Source organism: Mustelus asterias, chromosome 25 (assembly GCF_964213995.1).
Source record: "Mustelus asterias chromosome 25, sMusAst1.hap1.1, whole genome shotgun sequence".
Classification (NCBI taxonomy): domain Eukaryota; kingdom Metazoa; phylum Chordata; class Chondrichthyes; order Carcharhiniformes; family Triakidae; genus Mustelus; species Mustelus asterias.
Genome location: NC_135825.1, coordinates 14,067,465 through 14,085,893, shown reverse-complemented (window position 1 = coordinate 14,085,893; position 18,429 = coordinate 14,067,465). Strand labels below are relative to the sequence as shown.

Below are 18,429 nucleotides of genomic sequence, written 5' to 3'. Positions count from 1 at the left end.
TGATCAAAGGGCAGAGCGGACTCAGTGGGCCAATTGGCCTAATTCTGCTCCTATATCTTATGAACTTATGAACTTAAATACTTCAGCAAGAAAAATGAATAACAAGCTTCAAACTGTCAAATTATCAGTTCTTCGAGTGCTGCATAAATAGAGAATTATCCAATATTATGAATATACTTTTGAAAAATTCATTTACAGAATTTGGGCATCGCTGACCAACATTTATTGCCCATCCCTAATTGCCCTTCAGAAGGTAGTGGTGTGTTGCCTTCCTGAACCACTGAAGTCCCTAAGGTGTAAGTACACCCACAGTGCTGTTAGGGAGGAAATTCCAGGACAGTGAAGGAACGGCAATATATTTCCAAATCGGGCTGGGTGAATGACTTGGAGGGGAACATCCAGGTGGTGGTATTCCCAGGTATCTGCTGCTCTTGTCCTTCTGGGCGATAGTGGTGGTGGGTTTGGAAGGTCCTACCCAAGGAATCTTGGTGAGTTCCTGCTGTACGTCCTGTAGATGGTTCACACGGCTGCCACTGTTCGCTGGTGGTGGAGGGATTGGATGTTTCTGGTAGGGGTGTCAATCAAGCGGGGCTGCGTTGTGCTGGATGGTGTTAAGCCTCTGGAGTGCTGTTGGAGCTACAGTCATCCAGGAAATTGTAGAGTATTCCATCGCACTTCTGACTTGTGCCTTGTAGATGGTGAACAGGCTTTGGGCGGGGGGGGGGAGAGTCAGAGTTGAGTTACTCGCCGTAAGATTCTTAGCCTTTGAACTACCTCTTAGTCATGTAGACCAAAATAATGAAGCTTAGGTAGTGAAAATTTATGTTGCTATGCCCAACTAGCTTTCTAAGGGTCAATCACTAGAAGTGAGGTTATCTTGTAGGGAAATCTATTTTGATGTACATTAATCACACATTTCACTGAGCTCACCATCCATGTCATTCGCTGGACATTACGTGTGACTCTTGACATTTACACATGTAACATTTGCACATGCTTATTGTTTCTTTCCTGCTTGCTGAGGAAAGTAGCTCGCTCATCCAGTCAAGCAGTGATTGAATCATAGAATCCTACTGTACAAAAGGCGGCCATTCGACCAATCGAGACTGCACCAACCACAATCCCACCCAGGCCCTATTCCCGTAACCCCACATATTTACCCTGCTGATCCCTCTGACACTAAGGGTTAATTTAGCATGGCCAATCAACCTAACCTGCACATCTGTTGGACTGTGGGAGGAAACCGGAGCACCCGGAGGAAACCCACGCAGACACGGGGAGAATGTGCAAACTCCACACGGACAGTGACCCGAGGTTGGAATTGAACACGGGTCCCTGACACTGTTAGGCAGCAGTGCTAACCACTGTGCCACCGTGCCACCCCCCCCCCGGGCTGATGGCACAGTGGTTGGCTGAACAGACTGCCACTATTTCCCTAAATGATGGAACATTTGGGCCCTTTTTTGATTCATTCATGAGACATGGGCATCGCTGGTTGGCCAGCATTTATTGCCCATCCCTAGTTGCCTTCATGTCACGTGGAGGCCAGACCAGGTAAGGACGGCAGATTTCCTTCCCTAAAGGGCATTAGTGAACCAGATGGGCTTTTCCGACAATCGACAATGGTTTCATGGTCATCAGTAGATTCTTAATTCCACATATTTTTTGTTGAATTCAAATTCCACCATCTGCTGTGGCAGGCTTTGAACCCAGGTCCCCAGAACATTAGCTGAGTTTCTGGACTAATAGTTTAGCGGTAATACCACTCGGCCATCACCTCCCTCTAGGATCTGTTTACAAAATATCTGCACTGTCTGCTATAAATCCAAATGGGAAATTTAATTTGGCTGTCAGATCTTGGGATCATTTCAGAATGTTCAACATCCGTAACATAAATGATGAAAACCATTCAATCCTTTCACTTACCTGCACATACATTATTTCCAAAGTCAATATTGATCCCGGAAAGTGAAGCCTCTGCTATTTAACATGAGTGCAGCACTACAGGGTCCAAGCATACGTCCCGCAAGTCTCAAGCAAGGTTAAAGAGTAGACAATATTTCCCCACATGATGATGAGTATTTCTTTTGGCGAAGTGGTGCACACGGAAATAGGTCACCATGTTTAAGAGTCTCCAAATTCCGCTGTTGTGAATGTTATATTTGTCCAACAAGGACACATCCTGCCTAAATTTAGGGAACATAAATTCTGAATGTCAGGTGCTAACGTGCGCACAAGATTCTGCTGGGGTTTAACAAGAAAAACTGTGCAACCTGCCAACGCAAGGGCCATTGGCTTGCAAAGTTATCTGAGGCCAACTGCAAAGGATCTCAGTGTCACTTCCGCTCTTCTAGTTTCCAATAGTGAGCCTGGGCTGCTCATCAATCGCTAACCTTCCACGCCTTAACGACTGCGGAGCAGCCAGGTTTAGCCTTCGTAAGACATTACTAACCAGAAGGGGGCCATTCAGCCCATCCAGTCTGTGCTAGATCTCTGTAGAATAATCCAGCCATTCCCATTCCTCCCATTCTATCCCTGCAGTCCTGCTGGTTTATTTCCCATTGATCAGAAAACGCAGGTGATTGATTGGATTATGGTCTTCCATTGCCAACCAATAACCAATCTGAACTCAAAGAAGCCCCCGTTGCTTATAACCCCCACTGCCACCTGTCCCCTCTACCAAGATGTGGAAATATTTCACACCAAGAGCAGAACACCAGAAAAGGCAAAGGTTGCCAGTTAAGGGCATCGAAATGTTATTATTATAAAGGATGTAGAGAAAGGAACTTCTCTCTCTTTCAACCTCTCCACATCCTGATAGCATGCAGGTCACATTATCGTCTGTTTCATAGAATCATAGAAATCATAGAAACCCTACAGTGCAGGAAGAGGCCATTCGGCCCATCAAGTCTGCACCGACCACAATCCCACCCAGGCCCTACCCCCATATCCCTACATATTTACCCGCTAATCCCTCTAACCTACACATCTCGGTTTCTAATGCTAATTATTCCTGGAACAGGTTTGCTAGTCTGTTGCCAGGGACTTATAGCTTGAGAGGCATTACACCACATCAAACACAGCCGCATTGACAAACTAAGGGGCAATTTAGCACGGCCAGTTCACCTAGCCCGCACACCTTTGGACTGTGGGAGGAAACCGGAGCATCCGGAGGAAACCCACGCAGACACGGGGAGAATGTGCAAACTCCACACAGACAGTGACCCGAGGCCGGAATTGAACCCAGGTCCCTAGTGCTCTAAGGTGTTAACCACTGCGCCACTATGTCACCCAGAAAGGAACTTAGTGCTCCTTAAAGTAGGGTCCCACAAGTGGTAATGAGGAAACCACTTTAATAGAATAATTATAAATAGATGAAGAAGGATTGATGGCTTGAAATATTTTTGCTTTGAACCTTTTTAGATGGCGCGGGGGGGCAGGATTTCACAGCCTCGTTCATCCCAAAACCATAAAATCCCACCCAAGGTCAATGGACCTTTCTATTGTTCGCCCCTTGCCCGCTCCGATTCCAGTGGTAAAATTCCATCCTTGAGTGCCCAATTTTAGCTTGGGAATGATATTAAGCATTCCGTAACAGTTGAAATTCACTCCCCAGTTCGGTATTTATGTAGTTACGAATTGAAAAACTCCCAAGCAAATGCACTATTCAATACAGATCTTTAGACTGCCAATCCATGTTTATTTAGTTATCCTCTTGAGCGCTGGGAGGACATTTCAACCCTCACAACGTGCCATCCACAAAAAAAATGTGTGGTAACTTGGGAAGCAGATCTGTTAAATTGTAAAAGCGACAGATTCATTAATAATGCCTTAAGACATGATAGTCTGGAATTTTATTATATTAGGATTGTTCAGTAAAAGCTGTGCGCAAGACCAAGTATTAATTAAATCTGGGGGCCATTTGGTGTCTTTCATTTATTTTTTGAAGTTGCACTAACTATGATTCTGGCCAACTTGTGGTTATTTGTTCCAGTTGTCACCAGTCAGGAAGGTACAAAAAAATAAATAATGTCTTGACAAATGGGGATTTTTCCCATAACACGTTAGTCTGCGGAGCAAATTCAAGATGTGGAGATGCCGGCGTTGGACTGGGGTACACACAGTAAGGAGTCTAACAACACCAGGTTAAAGCCCAACAGGTTTATTTGGTAGCAAACGCCACTAGCTTTCGGAGCGCTGCTCCTTCGTCAGTTGAGTGGGAGATCTGCTCACACACAGCAAACAGGGCATATAAAGACACAAACTCAATTTACAGAATAATGAATAATGATTGGAATGCGAGTCTTTACAGCTAATTAACCTTTAAGACTTGATTAGCTGTAAAGACTCGCATTCCAATCATTATTCATTATTCTGTAAATTGAATTTGTGTCTTTATATGCCCTGTTTGCTGTGTGTGAGCAGATCTCCCACTCACCTGATGAAGGAACAGCGCTCCGAAAGCTAGTGGCGTTTGCTACCAAATAAACCTGTTGGACTTTAACCTGATGTTGTGAGACTCCTTACTGAGCAAATTCAAAGCAGCCTCAGGTTATCATTATTTTTTATCAAATACCCAGCACGTTTTCTCGCTCATTACTTCCTTTAGTCCTTGTTTTTCCCTGCTCCCGCACAATTCTTCTGGGCTGAGGCTAAAACTGGGAATAAAAGCTTCGACAGTCACAGACATTCTGGAACTAACGTTCCCGCTCCCTCCGGAATTTTTTCAAATTGCAGTACTTGGGTCGCAACCCGCATTATGTGTGGTAAACATAGACATTAATGAGCCTAAACCTTCCCCCCCACCCCCATATATTTTATTCATAAAATGCATAAAAGCACACTCCAAACTATTTCAAATTAAGATGTGGAGATGTTGGCGTTGGACTGGGATAAGCACAGTAAGAAGTCTCACAACACCAGGTTAAAGTCCAACAGGTTTATTTGGTAGCACAAACTTTTGGAGTGCTGCCACCACACTCACCTGATGAAGGAGCAGCGCTCCGAAAGCTCGTGCTACCAAATAAACCTGTTGAACTTTAACCTGATGTTGCGAGACTTCTGACTATTTCAAATTTAAAAATATGATAGGTGGGATTTTACGGCCTCGCTCGTCCCAAAATCGTAAAATCCCCCCCGAAGGTCAACGGACTTTTCCATTGTCCGCCCCTCGCCCGCTCCAATTCCGTGACGGGCGGGGGGGGGTAAAATTCCGTCCGATGAGTGCAATTTTACTCCTAACTGCTGGGATGTTTCAATGCTCTTGATCACCACAATTTACATCCCATGTCAGGCATGCAAGCTGAGGGGTTCTACACAGCATCCAACCCCTTGGGGGACTATGGGTCAAAGGTCTCTGCCCATCGTGTCTCTGCTGTGGCTATCCCAAACTTTAGTGCATCCCCCAGTGTGTGGTCCTGGGAGTATACCAGTCTGTCGTGGTGTTCCCAATCATAGAATCCTTAAAATGCAGAAGGAGGCCAATCGGCCCATTGAGTCTGCACTGACTCTCTCTGACAGAGTATCTTATGCAGGCCCTTTCCCCCATCCTATCTCCATAACCCCACACACTTACCATGGCTAAACAATCTAACCTACAGATTTGGCGACACTAAGGGACAGTTTACCATGGCCAATCCACCTAACCTACACATCTTAGAATCATAGAATCCTAGAGTTCAGAAGGAGACCATTCGGCCCATCGAGTCTCCACTGGCCACAATCCCACCTAGGCCCTATCCCTATAACCCCATGCATTTACCCTAGCTTGTCCCCCTGACACTAAGGGACAATTTAGCGTGGCCAATCCACCTAACCCGCACATCTTTGGACTGTGGGAGGAAACCGGAGCACCCAAAGGAAACCCACGCAGACATGGGGAGAACGTGCAAACTCCACGCAGACAGTAACCCCAGCCGGGAATCGAACCCGGGTCCCTGGTGCTGTGGGGCAACAGTGCTAACCGCTGCGCCACCGTGCCACTCCTATGGGTAATGGTACCATGTCTAATCCACCTAACCTACACATCTTGCAACAATAAGGGACAATTTAGCATGGCAAAGCCACCTAACCTAATATCTGGTGTTATCTTTAAACTTGCAAGTCCAAGGAGTAAGAGCTACGGCTGGGGTGCCACTAATTGGGTAGCTCTCTCATGCACCTAGCCAGCACGTCTTTCAGAATGTGGGAGGAAACCAGAGCACCCGAAGGAAACCCACACAGACATGGGGAGAACATGTAGACTCCACACAGACAGACAATCACCCAAGGCTGGAATTGAATCCAGGTCCCCAGTGCTATGAGGCAGCAATGCTGACCACTGTGCCACCGTGCCTCCCTGGAGTAATGTGTGTAGTTCTGGTCGCCTCACTATAGGAAGGATGTGATTGCACTGGAGAGGGGGCAGAGAAGATTCACCAGGATGGAGCATTTGTGCTATGAAGAGAAGCTGGATAGGTTCAGGTTTTTTTCTTTAGAGCAGAGAAGGCTGAGGGGGGGACCTGATTGAGGGGTATAAGATTATGAGGGTTCTGGACAGGGTGAAAAGGGGGGCAGCTGTTCCCTTAGTTGAAGGATCAATAACCAAAGGGCATAATTTTAGTGTCTTATGAACTTGGATCTTATAATTTTAAGGTGAGGGCAGGAGGTTTAGAGGGGATCTGAGGGAAAACCTTTTCACCCAGAGGATGGTGGGAATCTGAAATGCGTTGCCTGCCGGGGAGGTTGTAGAGGCGGGAAACATAGAACATAGAACATTACAGCGCAGTACAAGCCCTTCGGCCCTCGATGTTGCGCTGACCAGTGAAACCAATCTAAAGCCCATCTCACCTACACTATTCCAATATCATCCATATGTTTATCCAATGACCATTTAAATGCCCTTAATGTTGGCGAGTCCACTACTGCTGCAGGCAGGGCATTCCACGCCCTTACTACTCTCTGAGTAAAGAACCTACCTCTGACATCTGTCCTATATCTATCACCCCTCAGTCTAAAGCTATGTCCCCTCGTCACAACCTTTAAAAAGTACACGGATGAGCAATTGAAATGTCACAACATTCAAGGCTATGGGCCAAGTGCTGCAAAGTGGGATTCGTATAGATTTAGTGTAGTTTTGTCAGTGCAGACTCGATGGGACGAATGGCCTCTTAGCTTCTGTACTGTAAGACCATATGTACCTGGAAAGATGTTTCAAACCTGACTTTGTCCTGAATTGCCAGCAGGTGGCACTATTCTACAATTGGGTGACATTTTGAGAACATGTCTTGCTTTGTCAGAGAATAATCAACAAATTGGAAGATTTGAAAGGTTTAGGGACTTTGGGATCTGCGAAGCTGTTGACAAGATTGCTGAGGTTTGCAGTGTATCTCAAAGATTAATATCGGTCATCAAAATGTTATTTAACCTTCTATAAATCATTGTCAATATTTAGCTGATCTTCCAAACCCCACATCCTCTCCATTACCAAGTCCACTTATTTCACCCAAATTACTCTTCCCCCCACCGGCCCCCCAACCCCCAAGATCATCAACTACTGAAACCCTCATACACAAATCTATTGCCTCCGGATTTGACTATTCTAACACTCACCTGGCCAGTCTCCCATCTCCCAGAAATGTACCCCAGTGCAAAATTCAGCCATCCGTGTTCTGTCATAGAATCATAGAAACACTACAGTACAGAAGGAAGCCATTTGGCCCATCGAGTCTGCACCGACCACAATCCCATCCAGGCCCTATCCCCAGAACCCCACTTATTTACCTGGCTAACCCCCTGACACAAAGGGGCAATTTAGCACGGCCAATCAACCCTAACCCGCACATCTTTGGACTGTGGGAGGAAACCAGAGCACCCGGAGGAAACCCACACAGATACGGGGAGAATGTGCAAACTCCAGCCAGAGAGTGGCCCGAGGCTGGAATTGAACCCGAGTCCCTGGCGCTGTGAGGCAACAGTGGTAACCACTGTGCCACCATGCCACAAGTCAGGCCCGCTGCCTTGGCCTAAACTGAATGACCCACCCAATCCTACTCTTATTATAGTTTTCCTTGCAGGGTGTTGGAACTGAGTGGCTTGCTAGGCCGTTTCAGAGGGCAGTTGAGAGTCAGACACACTGCTGTGGATCTGGAGTCACACGTAGGTCAGACTGGGCAAATTTGACAATTTTCCTGGGTTTTTACAACAATCAGTCATCTTACGGTCACCATCACTGGCGTTAGTTTTTTATTACAGATATATTTAATTAACCTAATTTAACATCCACAGCTGCAGTGCACATTTAGACGACTGTAGCTCTTGATAGACAATGATAGACAATCATCCCAATCTTCAGTGCCGTGCAGGAATGGGAATGCTTATGTCCGTAAAACGTATTGGACGGGATTTTCCGGCTGCGCTCGGCCGAAGGCCGAGATTCCCGTCCGAGGTCAACGGGCCTTTGCATGGTCTGCCCCCGCCCGCTACGATTCCCGCAGCAGGTGTGACGGGAGAATTCCACCCATTGTCCTTGAGGCGAGGCTTTTAAATTGTACAATGTTTTCATTGAAAAAAAAGGCTTGTATTTATCTACAACCACCGGATGTCTCAAAGCTCGGAAGTAACCGATGAGGTGCTTTTTAAGTGTAGTAACTGTTGTAATGTTGGAGAAAAGGGAACCAATTTGTGCACAGGAATCTCTCACTCAGAGGGTGGTGAGTATCTGGAACAAGCTGCCAGAGGTCGTGGTAGAGGCGGGTACAATTTTGTCTTTTAAAAAGCAATTAGACAGTTACACGGGTAAGATGGGTATAGAGGGATATGGTCCAAACGCGGGTAATTGGGACTAGCTTAGTGGTTTAAAAAAAGGGGCGGCATGGACAAGTTGGGCTGAAGGGCCAGTTTCCATGCTGTAAACCTCTATGACTCATTAACATGAGGCAATGCAATAATGACCAGATCGACTGTTCTTGAGATGTTTATTGAGGGATAGATATAGACCAGGACACCCAGGGATAACTCTCCTTGTCTTCTTCTCTCGGGATCGATTATGTCCCCCTGAGAAGGGCTCTCACCTGGAAAGTAGCACACATGCCTTTGCAGCACTCCCTCACTCCTGCACTGGAGCATTGGTTTGTCTGCTCAGGTCCAGGGATGGGACTTGAATCTACAATCTTGTAAATTCGGAGGGAAGGGTGCTACAAAGACTGACAAAGAAGGAAGCGCAGGAAAGGGAAATGGATTTCAGAATGTAGATGAAAACACATTGCTGAATTTAAATTCCGATCACAGAAGTTGGGGGGGGTGGGGGGGGCAGGAGTCGGAAATTATTGAGACGAGGGAATCGAATGCGTGGAAGCAATTTGCTTGGAGCAGCAGTTAGTGATGTAGCACTCGAGTGCTTGAGGGTAATTAGATAAATATCTCAATGGGAGAGGTGCAAAGGGTGAGGTACAGATAGTCAAATACTGTGTGTTTGCATATTGCTTAAGTCATGAACAAATTCTCTGCCAGAAACAACTATTAACAGAAAATGGACCACAAGCGTCATGACTCACGGGGGCACAATGGTTAGCACTGCTGACTCACAGCGCCAGGGACCCGAGTTCAATTCGCAACTTGGGTCACTGTCCATGTGGAGTCTGCACATTCTCCCCGTGTCTGCGTGTGTTTCCTCCAGCTGCTCCAGTTTCCTCCGAAAGTTGCGCTGGTCAGGTGCATTGGCCATGCTAAATTCTCCTTCAGTGTACCCGAACAGGCGCCGGAGTGAGGCGACTAGGGGATTTTCACAGTAAATTCATTGCAGTGTTAATGTAAGCCAGCTTGTGACACTGATAAATAAACTTAAACTCACATATGGGTTATGAAAAATGATGCAAGAACTAAGAGGATTGGGGTGCAGTATATACACTCCCAAACATATTTTTTTTAATTCATTCTACGGGATGTGGGTGTCGCTGGCTAGGCCAGCATTTATTACCCACCCCTAGTTGCCCTTTAGAAGGTGGAGGTGGTGAGCTTCCTTCTTGAACCGCTACAGTCCCTAAGGTGTAGTTACACCCACCATGTTGTCAGGAGGGAGTTCCAGGATTTTTACCCATCAAAAGTGAAGGAACGGCAATATATTTCCAAGTCAGGATGATGAGTGACTTGGAGGGGAACCTCCAAGTGGTGGAATTCCCAGGTATCTGCTGCTCTTGTCCTTCTAGATGGTAGTGGTCATGAGTTTGGAAAGAGCTGACTAAGGAACTTTGGTGAGTTCATGCAATGCATCTTGTAGATGGTACAAGATGGCTGCCACTGTTCATCGGTGGTGAAGGGATTGAATATTTATGGAAGGGATAGCAATCAAGCAGCCTGATTTGTCCTGGATGGTGTCAAACTTCTTGAGTGTTGTTGGAGCTGCACTCAAAGTAAAATGTATTTATTAGTCACAAGTTGGCTTACATTAACACTGCTATGAAGTTACTGTGAAAATCCCCTAGTCGCCACACTCCTGTACACTGAGGGAGAATTTAGCATGGCCAATGCACCCAACCAGCACATCTTTCAGACTGTGGGAGGAAATCGGAGCACCTGGAGGAAACCCACGCAGACACTGGGAGAACGTGCAGACTCCACACAGACAGCGACCCAAGCCGGGAATCGAACCTGGGTCCCTGGTGCTATGAGGCAGCAGCGCTAACGACTGCACCACATCCAGGCAAGTGGAGGGAATTCCATTACACTCCTGACTTGTGCCTTGTAGGTGGTGGACAGGCTTGGGGGAGGGTCAGAAGGTGACCCTCCCCCAAGGTGACCTAGTCACAGTATTTATATGGCTAGTCCAATTCAGTTTTGGTCAATGGTAACCCTCAGGATGTTGACTGTGTGGGATTCAGCTATTGAATATCAAGGGGTGATGGTTAGATCTTCGCTTTTTGGCGATGTTTATTGCCTGGCATTTGTGTGGCACGAATGTTATTTGCCACTTGTTGGCCCAAGCCTGGATATTGTCCAGATCTTGTTGCATTTGTACATGGACTGCTTCAGTAGCTGAGGAGTCGTGAATGGTGCTGAACATCATTACATCACAGTAAAAATAATGTAAGGGCAAATTGATTGCTTACAAGTGTCAAGCTAATTTTCACCATCTATTCTTTTTTCCAAATGAGGCGTTACCTGTCATGTTTCATTTGCACTAACGCAGCCGAGACGGAGTGACAAGGTGTGTGTACGATTCAGCTGCAGGCAAAACCAACAAAAATACCTCAGCAGCAATGAGGAAACCTGTCAGTTAGGATCCTTCTATAACAATGCTCACGTCACATTTCTCAAGCTAAGCTTCATTGCCGCTAAAAAGATTGCACTAATGGAAATGTTGCTGCAATTGCGCAAAGATTTTGGGATGGGGCCCGCAAGCTGTGGGGATTCTCCACAAAAGGCTCAAGTCTATTTAGCCCTGGGAGCCTTGGGAACCCAGGGAACCCTGGGAGCCCTGGGAGCAAAGGAATGGTCAGCTGGCCAAAGTTCCGCTGGTCAGGTAAGGGGAAGAGTCGCATCCTAGTTTACGCCCCGGGTTGGCCGCAGCTGGGATCAGGGATATCCCCATTGTATAGTTCTGGCACATAACAGTCCAGAAAGTACAGAGGGCCAGAGGGACCTTGGAGAGCATGTCCAAAGATCCCTGAAGGCAGCAGGAGAGGTAAATAAGGTGGTTAAGAAAGCACATGGGGTGCTTGCTTTTATTAGCCGAGGCATGAGAGCAGGGAGGTCCGTATGGAGTTGTATATAAAATGCTCATTAGGCCACCGCTAGAGTACTGTGTGCAGTTCTGGTCACCACACTTTCGGAATGATGTGATTGCACTAGAGAGGGCGCAGAGGAGATTCATCAGGATATTGCCTAGACTGAGTGTTTCAGCTATGAGGAGAGGCTGGTTAGGCTGTTGTTGTTCTCCTTAGAGCAGAGAAGACTGAGGGAAACCTGATTGAGGTGTACAAAATTATGAGGGGCATTGATTGAGTAGATAGGAAGAAATGTCTCTCTTTGCTCTTCATAGAGAGGTCAGTAACCAGGGCCCATAGATTTAAGTTCAGAGGCAAGAGATTTAGAGGGAATTTGAGGAAAGATTTTTTCACCCAGAGGGTGGTGGGAATCTGGTACTCACTGCCTGAAAGTCTAATACAGGTGGGAACCCTCTTTACATTTAAGGAGCATTTAGATAAGCACTCGAAATGCCATAGCACACAAAGCTATGGGCCAAATGCTGGAAAATGGGATTAGGGTAGATCGGTATTTAATGGCCGGAGCAGACACGATGGGCTGAAGGGCCTTTTTTCTGTGCTATTAAACTCTGCGACTATGACGCGATGATATAGGGTTAAAATGGAACTGAGTGTAGTACCACCCACACAGTGATGTAAGAAAACATATGACCTGTACCTCGAGAGTAGACAGAGCTGTGTGTACAAGCAAGCTTGGAGACAGCTCCGAGCTTGAATCCTTTACAATGTATATGTACATCGTTATTGTAATTAATAAATGCATACAGTCAACCTACTTAGGTCTACAAACTCTTCATGAAGACCTACTGAACGGTATCCAGAACCCTACTACAGTGCCCATTCGTAGAAAAGTGACAATTCATTCGTTTTCCAGAAAATAAAGTTTCACTAATGTTGCAGTTGTTTCTTTGGTAAAAGACATTGTGGCACAATGGTTAGCACTGCTGCCTCACAGCGCCAGGGACCCAGGGTTCGATTCCGGCCTTGGGTCACTGTCTGTGCTGAGTCTACACGTTCTTCCCATGTCTGCGTGGGTTTCCTCCGGGTGCTCCGGTTTCCTCCCACAGTCCAAAGATGTGCGGGTTAGGTGGATTGACCACGCTAAAGTGTCCTTCAGTGTCAAGTGGACTAGTAGGTTAAACACGTGGTGTTACAGGGGTAGGGCCCAGGTGGGATTGTTGTTGGCGCAGGCTCGATGGGCTGAATGGCCTCCTTCTGTGCTGTCGGGATTCTATGATTCGATGAAATTCTGACACTGACCTACAGTTTTTACCAGCCCCAATATGCTTCATTCATAGAATCATAGAACCCCTACAGTGCAGAAGGAGGCCATTCGGCCCATCGAGTCTGCACTGACAACAATCCCACCCAGGCCCTCTCCCCATAACCCCAAATACTTACCCTGCTAATCTCCTGACACTAGGGCCAATTTAGCATGGCCAATCAACCTAACCTGCACATCTTTGGACTGTGGGAGGAAACCGGAGCACCTGGAGGAAACTCACGTAGACACGGGGAGAATGTGCAAACTCCACGCAGACAGTCACCCGAGGCCAGAGTTGAACCCGGGTCCTTGGCGCTGCGAGGCAGCAGTGCTAACCACTGTGCCACCGTGCCACCCCTCACTGCTTTCTAATTCGGAGTTGCCTTACGAGGACAGGTTGAGCAGGTTAGGCCTCACTGGAATGAGGGATGAACTTACTGACACATGAGGGGACTTGAAAGAATATTTGCTGAAAGACTGTTTCTCATCATGGGGGATTCTAGACTTAGGGGACATCTTTATCAAAGATTTAGTTATCTTAAGATCGACTTCCATCAGGACCAAGGAGCAAATTAGGATAAATTTTGCAATCCACATAGTCCCAGAATAACAGTTCTTCCATTTATTAGGGAGGTGAGGAGAAATTTATTTTCTCAGAGGATTGTGAATCTTTGGAATTCTCTTCCTCGGGGAGCAGTGGAGGTGGGTCATTGAATATACTCAAGGCTGAGGTTGATTTTTGATTTACAAGGGAGGTCAAGGGTTAGGACGATTGGTGTTCAGGCCATATTGGGAGGAACCATGACCTCACTGAATGGTGGAGCAGGCTCAAAATGGCTGACTCCTGCTCCTATTTCCCATGTTCCCATGTTTCCCAGATGGATCCACAGAATACACTGTCCACAGAGGGGTCTGTCAGTGAGAGGTTCATCAAAAGCGGCAGCATGGTAGCACAGTGGTTAGCACTGCTGCTTCACAGCTCCAGGGACCTGGGTTCGAGGGGCGGCATGGTAGCACAGTGGTTAGCACTGCTGCTTCACAGCTCCAGGGACCTGGGTTCGAGGGGCGGCACGGTAGCACAGTGGTTAGCACTGCTGCTTCACAGCTCCAGGGACCTGGGTTCGAGGGGCGGCATGGTAGCACAGTGGTTAGCACTGCTGCTTCACAGCTCCAGGGACCCGGGTTCGATTCCCCGCTTGGGTCACTGTCTGTGTGGAGTTTGCACATTCTCCTCGTGTCTGCGTGGGTTTTCTCCGGGTGCTCCGGTTTCCTCCCACAGTCCAAAGATGTGCGGGTTAGGTTGATTGGCCATGCTAAAATTGCCCCTTAGTGTCCTGAGATGTGTAGGTTAGAGGGATTAGTGGATGGATATGGGGGTAGGGCCGGGGTGGGATTGTGGTCGGTGCAGTCTCGATGGGCCGAATGGCTTCTTCTGCACTGTAGGGTTTCTATGACTCTATCTATGACTCTAAAAGGACAGTGATATCCAAATTGGTCAGTTCGAAGCCTCCCTTATGTGCCCTTGAGATGGCGATGGTGAGTCAGCTTCTTGAACTGCTGCAGTCCTTGTGTTAGGTAGGCCATGGTGCCGTTAGGGAGGGAGGGCAGGATTCTCCAGTCCTGTCAATGGTTGGCGCCATGGCGGGTGATACAGGAAAATGTAAAGGAGGGTCAAAATTCGGTTCTCGGCCGGCGTAATAAAAATTTGCGGTTGTTTACTCCCTACTTTCATATCAGGATGGGGCGGATGTCCGGGGCAGGTGAGGACGGTAGGGAAGACAAGGCAGAGGCAAGAGAAGGGAAGAGGCAAGAGGGGAGAGGCGTGACTGTGGGGCTGGGGGACAACTATGTGGAGGAAAGGGTGCACGCAGTCACATGATAGGGGAGGTGGCCGGGGAAGGAGGGGTGGGGGGGGGGGGGTGGGTTGGGTGGTTAAATGCAGTCTGAGTTTTAAGTTTGTTTACTAGTGTCACAAGTAGGTTCACATTAACACTGCAATGAAGTTACTGTGAAAATCCCCGAGTCGCCACGCTCCGGCGCCTGTTTGGGTAACACTGAGGTAGAATTTAACATGGCCAATGCACCTAACCTAAAGCTAGTCTGGTAATGAAACCTCAGAACTACTATTTGTCAAGCTGATCCAATGACCCAGTTGTAACACGAGCTATGAAACAAGTTGTCGGGGAGGACTCTCAGGGCCTGTGGGTGGAGTAGTCCGCTGCACATGTCACAGAATCATAGAATCTACAGTGCAAAAGGAGGCCATTTGGCCCATCGAACCTACACCAACAACAATCCCAACCAGCTACTGTCCTATCCCCATAACCCCACATATTTACCCTCCTGACCCCCCCGACATTAAGGAGCAATTTAGCATGGCCAATCAACTTAGCCCACACATCTTTGGAGTGTGGGAGGAAACCGGAGTAGCTGGAGGAAACCCATGCAGACATGGGGAGAATGTGCAGTCTCCACACAGACAGTGACCCAAGGCCGGAATTGAACCCAGATCCCTGGCGCTGTGAGGCAGCAGTGCTAACCATTGTGCCACCGTGCCACCCCTGTGAGACATGTTAGGAACAGTCAAAAGGCAACTTTGGGAATGTGGTATCTGAACTCTTGTAACGCATTTGTGTGAGCGTATAAACACATTTTAAGACATGGTAAAATTGGTTTGCAAAGGCCCTTTGACCTTCCAGTGTCCAATGGAAAACCGCTAGGGTCCGAAGGAACCAATAGAAAAGGGGCCATGAGCCCAAAGGCATCTGCCGGATGGCCCTATGACCTCTAACCCTTGCAGCAGACACATTCAGTTTGTGATCTCACCACCCACCCCTCCTCTGGCCCCAACCCCCTCTGGCCCCACCCCCCTCGGGCCCCATCCCCCCCTAGCCCAACTCCTCTGGCCCACCCCCCTCTGGTCCCACCTCCTCCACTGGCCCCACCCCCCTCTGGCCCCACCTCCCTCTGTCCCCAAATCCTCCTCTGGCCCCACCTCTTCCTCTGGCCCCACCCCCCTCTGGCCCCACTCCCCTCTGGCCCCACCTCTTCCTCTGGCCCCATCCCCCTCTGGCCCCAATCCCCACCCCCCCCCCTGCCCCCAGCCCCACCCACCACCTCCCCCAATACCCCCAAAACTCAAAGCCCATTATTGCAAGTTTGGACTCCTGTATAATTTGGGGGATTCAGTCTGTCTGACAGTGCCCCGAGTGAAGTTTCTGCCACCCGGCAGAACTCATTGACATCTAAGCTCCTGTGTTAAAGCCCCGTGAAATGTGTGTGGGTTTTTTTGGGCGGGGTGTATTATCAAAGATCTGGAAGTTTATAGTAATGTGGCAAAGGAACTAAGTGAAGATGCAATGACTGGGATGATAGGACCGTGATAAAGCCAGCCGGGCTGCAAGGGCAGTGGGATTTGCAGCGATCTCCGGATCCTCGCAGTTGCAGGGTGCCATCGACTGCACTCATGTGACTTTAAAAGCTCCCTGGCAGCAGCCACTACAATTCATCAACCGGAAGGGGTTCCAGTCACTAAATGTGAAGCTGGTCTGCATCCACCAGTCTGTACAAGGTACCCTCGAATTCTCCCACGACTCATACCTCTTGTGTCATTCCCAGCTGCGACAGGTATTCGAGAGGCCTGAGCGATGTTGGCTCCTCAGCGACTCGGGCTGTCGGTTAAAAAATTGGCTGATGACGTTTTTTCAGCACTCACAAAGTGCCACAAGGTAATGGGTTGAAAGGCTATGGGTTGAAGGCAGGAAAGTGGGGATGAGGAGCATATCAGCCATGATCGAGTGGCGGAGCGGACTCAATGGGACGAATGGCCTAATTCTGCTCCTATATCTTATGAACTAGGAGAGATACAACGCTGCAACGCATTCTTTGATTGAGCAAACTATTGGCATCCTAAAGGTGCATTTCAGCTGTTTGGACAGGTCAGGCGGCGCACTCCAGTACTCTCCCCAGAGGGTCTCATGCATCATAATGGTTTGCTGTGCAAGGGGGGACATCTTGCCAGAGAGAGAAATGGAAGAGCTGCACATCCCCTCTGACGAGGAGGACGCGCCAGAGACCTGATCTGGATGAGGGCGAGAAAACACTGCCTCCAGAGGAAGAGGCCACAGCGCAGGCCAGTTAATGCAAGCATGTACAGGAGAGGCTTATAGCCAGCAGGTTCCAGGAGGATGACGACGAATAGCTGCTTTGATCTGTCCCTCTCCCATGCTGGGTCCATGTAACCACCTTCAGTGTGATCCCCACCAGGTGAATGCGCATCAATCTCTGAGTGAGTAGCTACACTAGAATCATAAGGACCTCATCAGTGGATGTAATACAGCCTCGCTTGGGAGTTCGTAGCCTCTCTGCAAAGGGAAAGTAACTGCCCAGGGCATTTAGTGAGCAAAGTTCAGATAGTGCAACATCTGCAAGCATCCCAGTAACACTCCACTGTTTACAGTAGCCTTCAAAAGGCAGGAGCAGCGCTGCAATCTTCATTACTCTCGAGGCAGTATTCCTGCATTTACACAAGACGCGTCAAGAACAAGAAGCTTCACTCAGAAGGCTATAAGACCATAAGACATAGGAGCAGAATTAGGCCACTCAGCCCATCGAGTCTGCTCCCCCATTCAATCATGGCTGATATTTTTCTCATCCCCATTCTCCTGCCTTTTCCCCATAACCCCTGATCCCCTTATTAATCAAGAACTTATTTATCTCTGTCTTAAAGGCACTCAATGACTTGGCCTCCACACCCTTCTGTGGCAAAAAGTTCCACAGATTCACCATTCTCTGGCTGAAGAAATTCCTTCTCATCTCTGTTTTAAAGGATCGTCCCTTTAGCCTGAGGTTGTGCCCTCTGGTTCTAGTTTTTCCTACTAATGGAAATTGGTTATCATTGGTTATCGACTTCACATCTCAAGTACATTGTGAATCCACCCTACGGTTTCTCCACAAACAATCGACCGTTCCTGCAAGACAAGTGTCTCTTCATCCTACGCAGTCCAGGGCATGACAAAGTCAACTATAACTCTCAGTGATGGATAAACACACCAGTTCAACTCAGCTCGCAGTGTACTGCGAAAGTTTCAGGAGATGCAGAGTCTGATATACATGAGGCACTCATGACCAGACATCCGTTCTCAGTCTCCCAGTATCCTGTGCTGTCTAGCCGTCGACTGAAAACACTGACACTCCATCTAGGCCTTAAGGAACCAACTCATTGAAAATGGAGAGCGCACACCCGATCTATCGCAGCCTCACTCTGATCCCATCTGAGGGCTCCACTTTTCCATACCAACAATTTTAATTATGTACACCAGGTATACCGATGCCATTGTGAGTGGCACGTTGCCATGTCAATTAACCAGGTGAGAGATGGCAGAGAATTAGTGTCACAAGATGATAGACACGCCTTCTGACCCT

The 18,429-nt window shown here is 47.9% G+C and overlaps 1 protein-coding gene across 1 annotated transcript in view; it reads left to right on the top strand.

Moving 5' to 3' along the window:
- Nucleotides 1-18,044, top strand: part of LOC144511712 (hyaluronidase-4-like) — a 53,536-nt gene extending 35,492 nt beyond the window's left edge. Inside the window, exons 5-7 of the mRNA XM_078241938.1 lie at nt 7,278-7,354; nt 11,165-11,497; nt 17,874-18,044. Of these exons, the coding sequence (XP_078098064.1) occupies nt 7,278-7,354; nt 11,165-11,497; nt 17,874-18,044 (581 nt within the window). The remainder of the gene's footprint in view (nt 1-7,277; nt 7,355-11,164; nt 11,498-17,873) is intronic.
- The last annotated feature ends 385 nt before the right edge of the window (nt 18,045-18,429 follow it).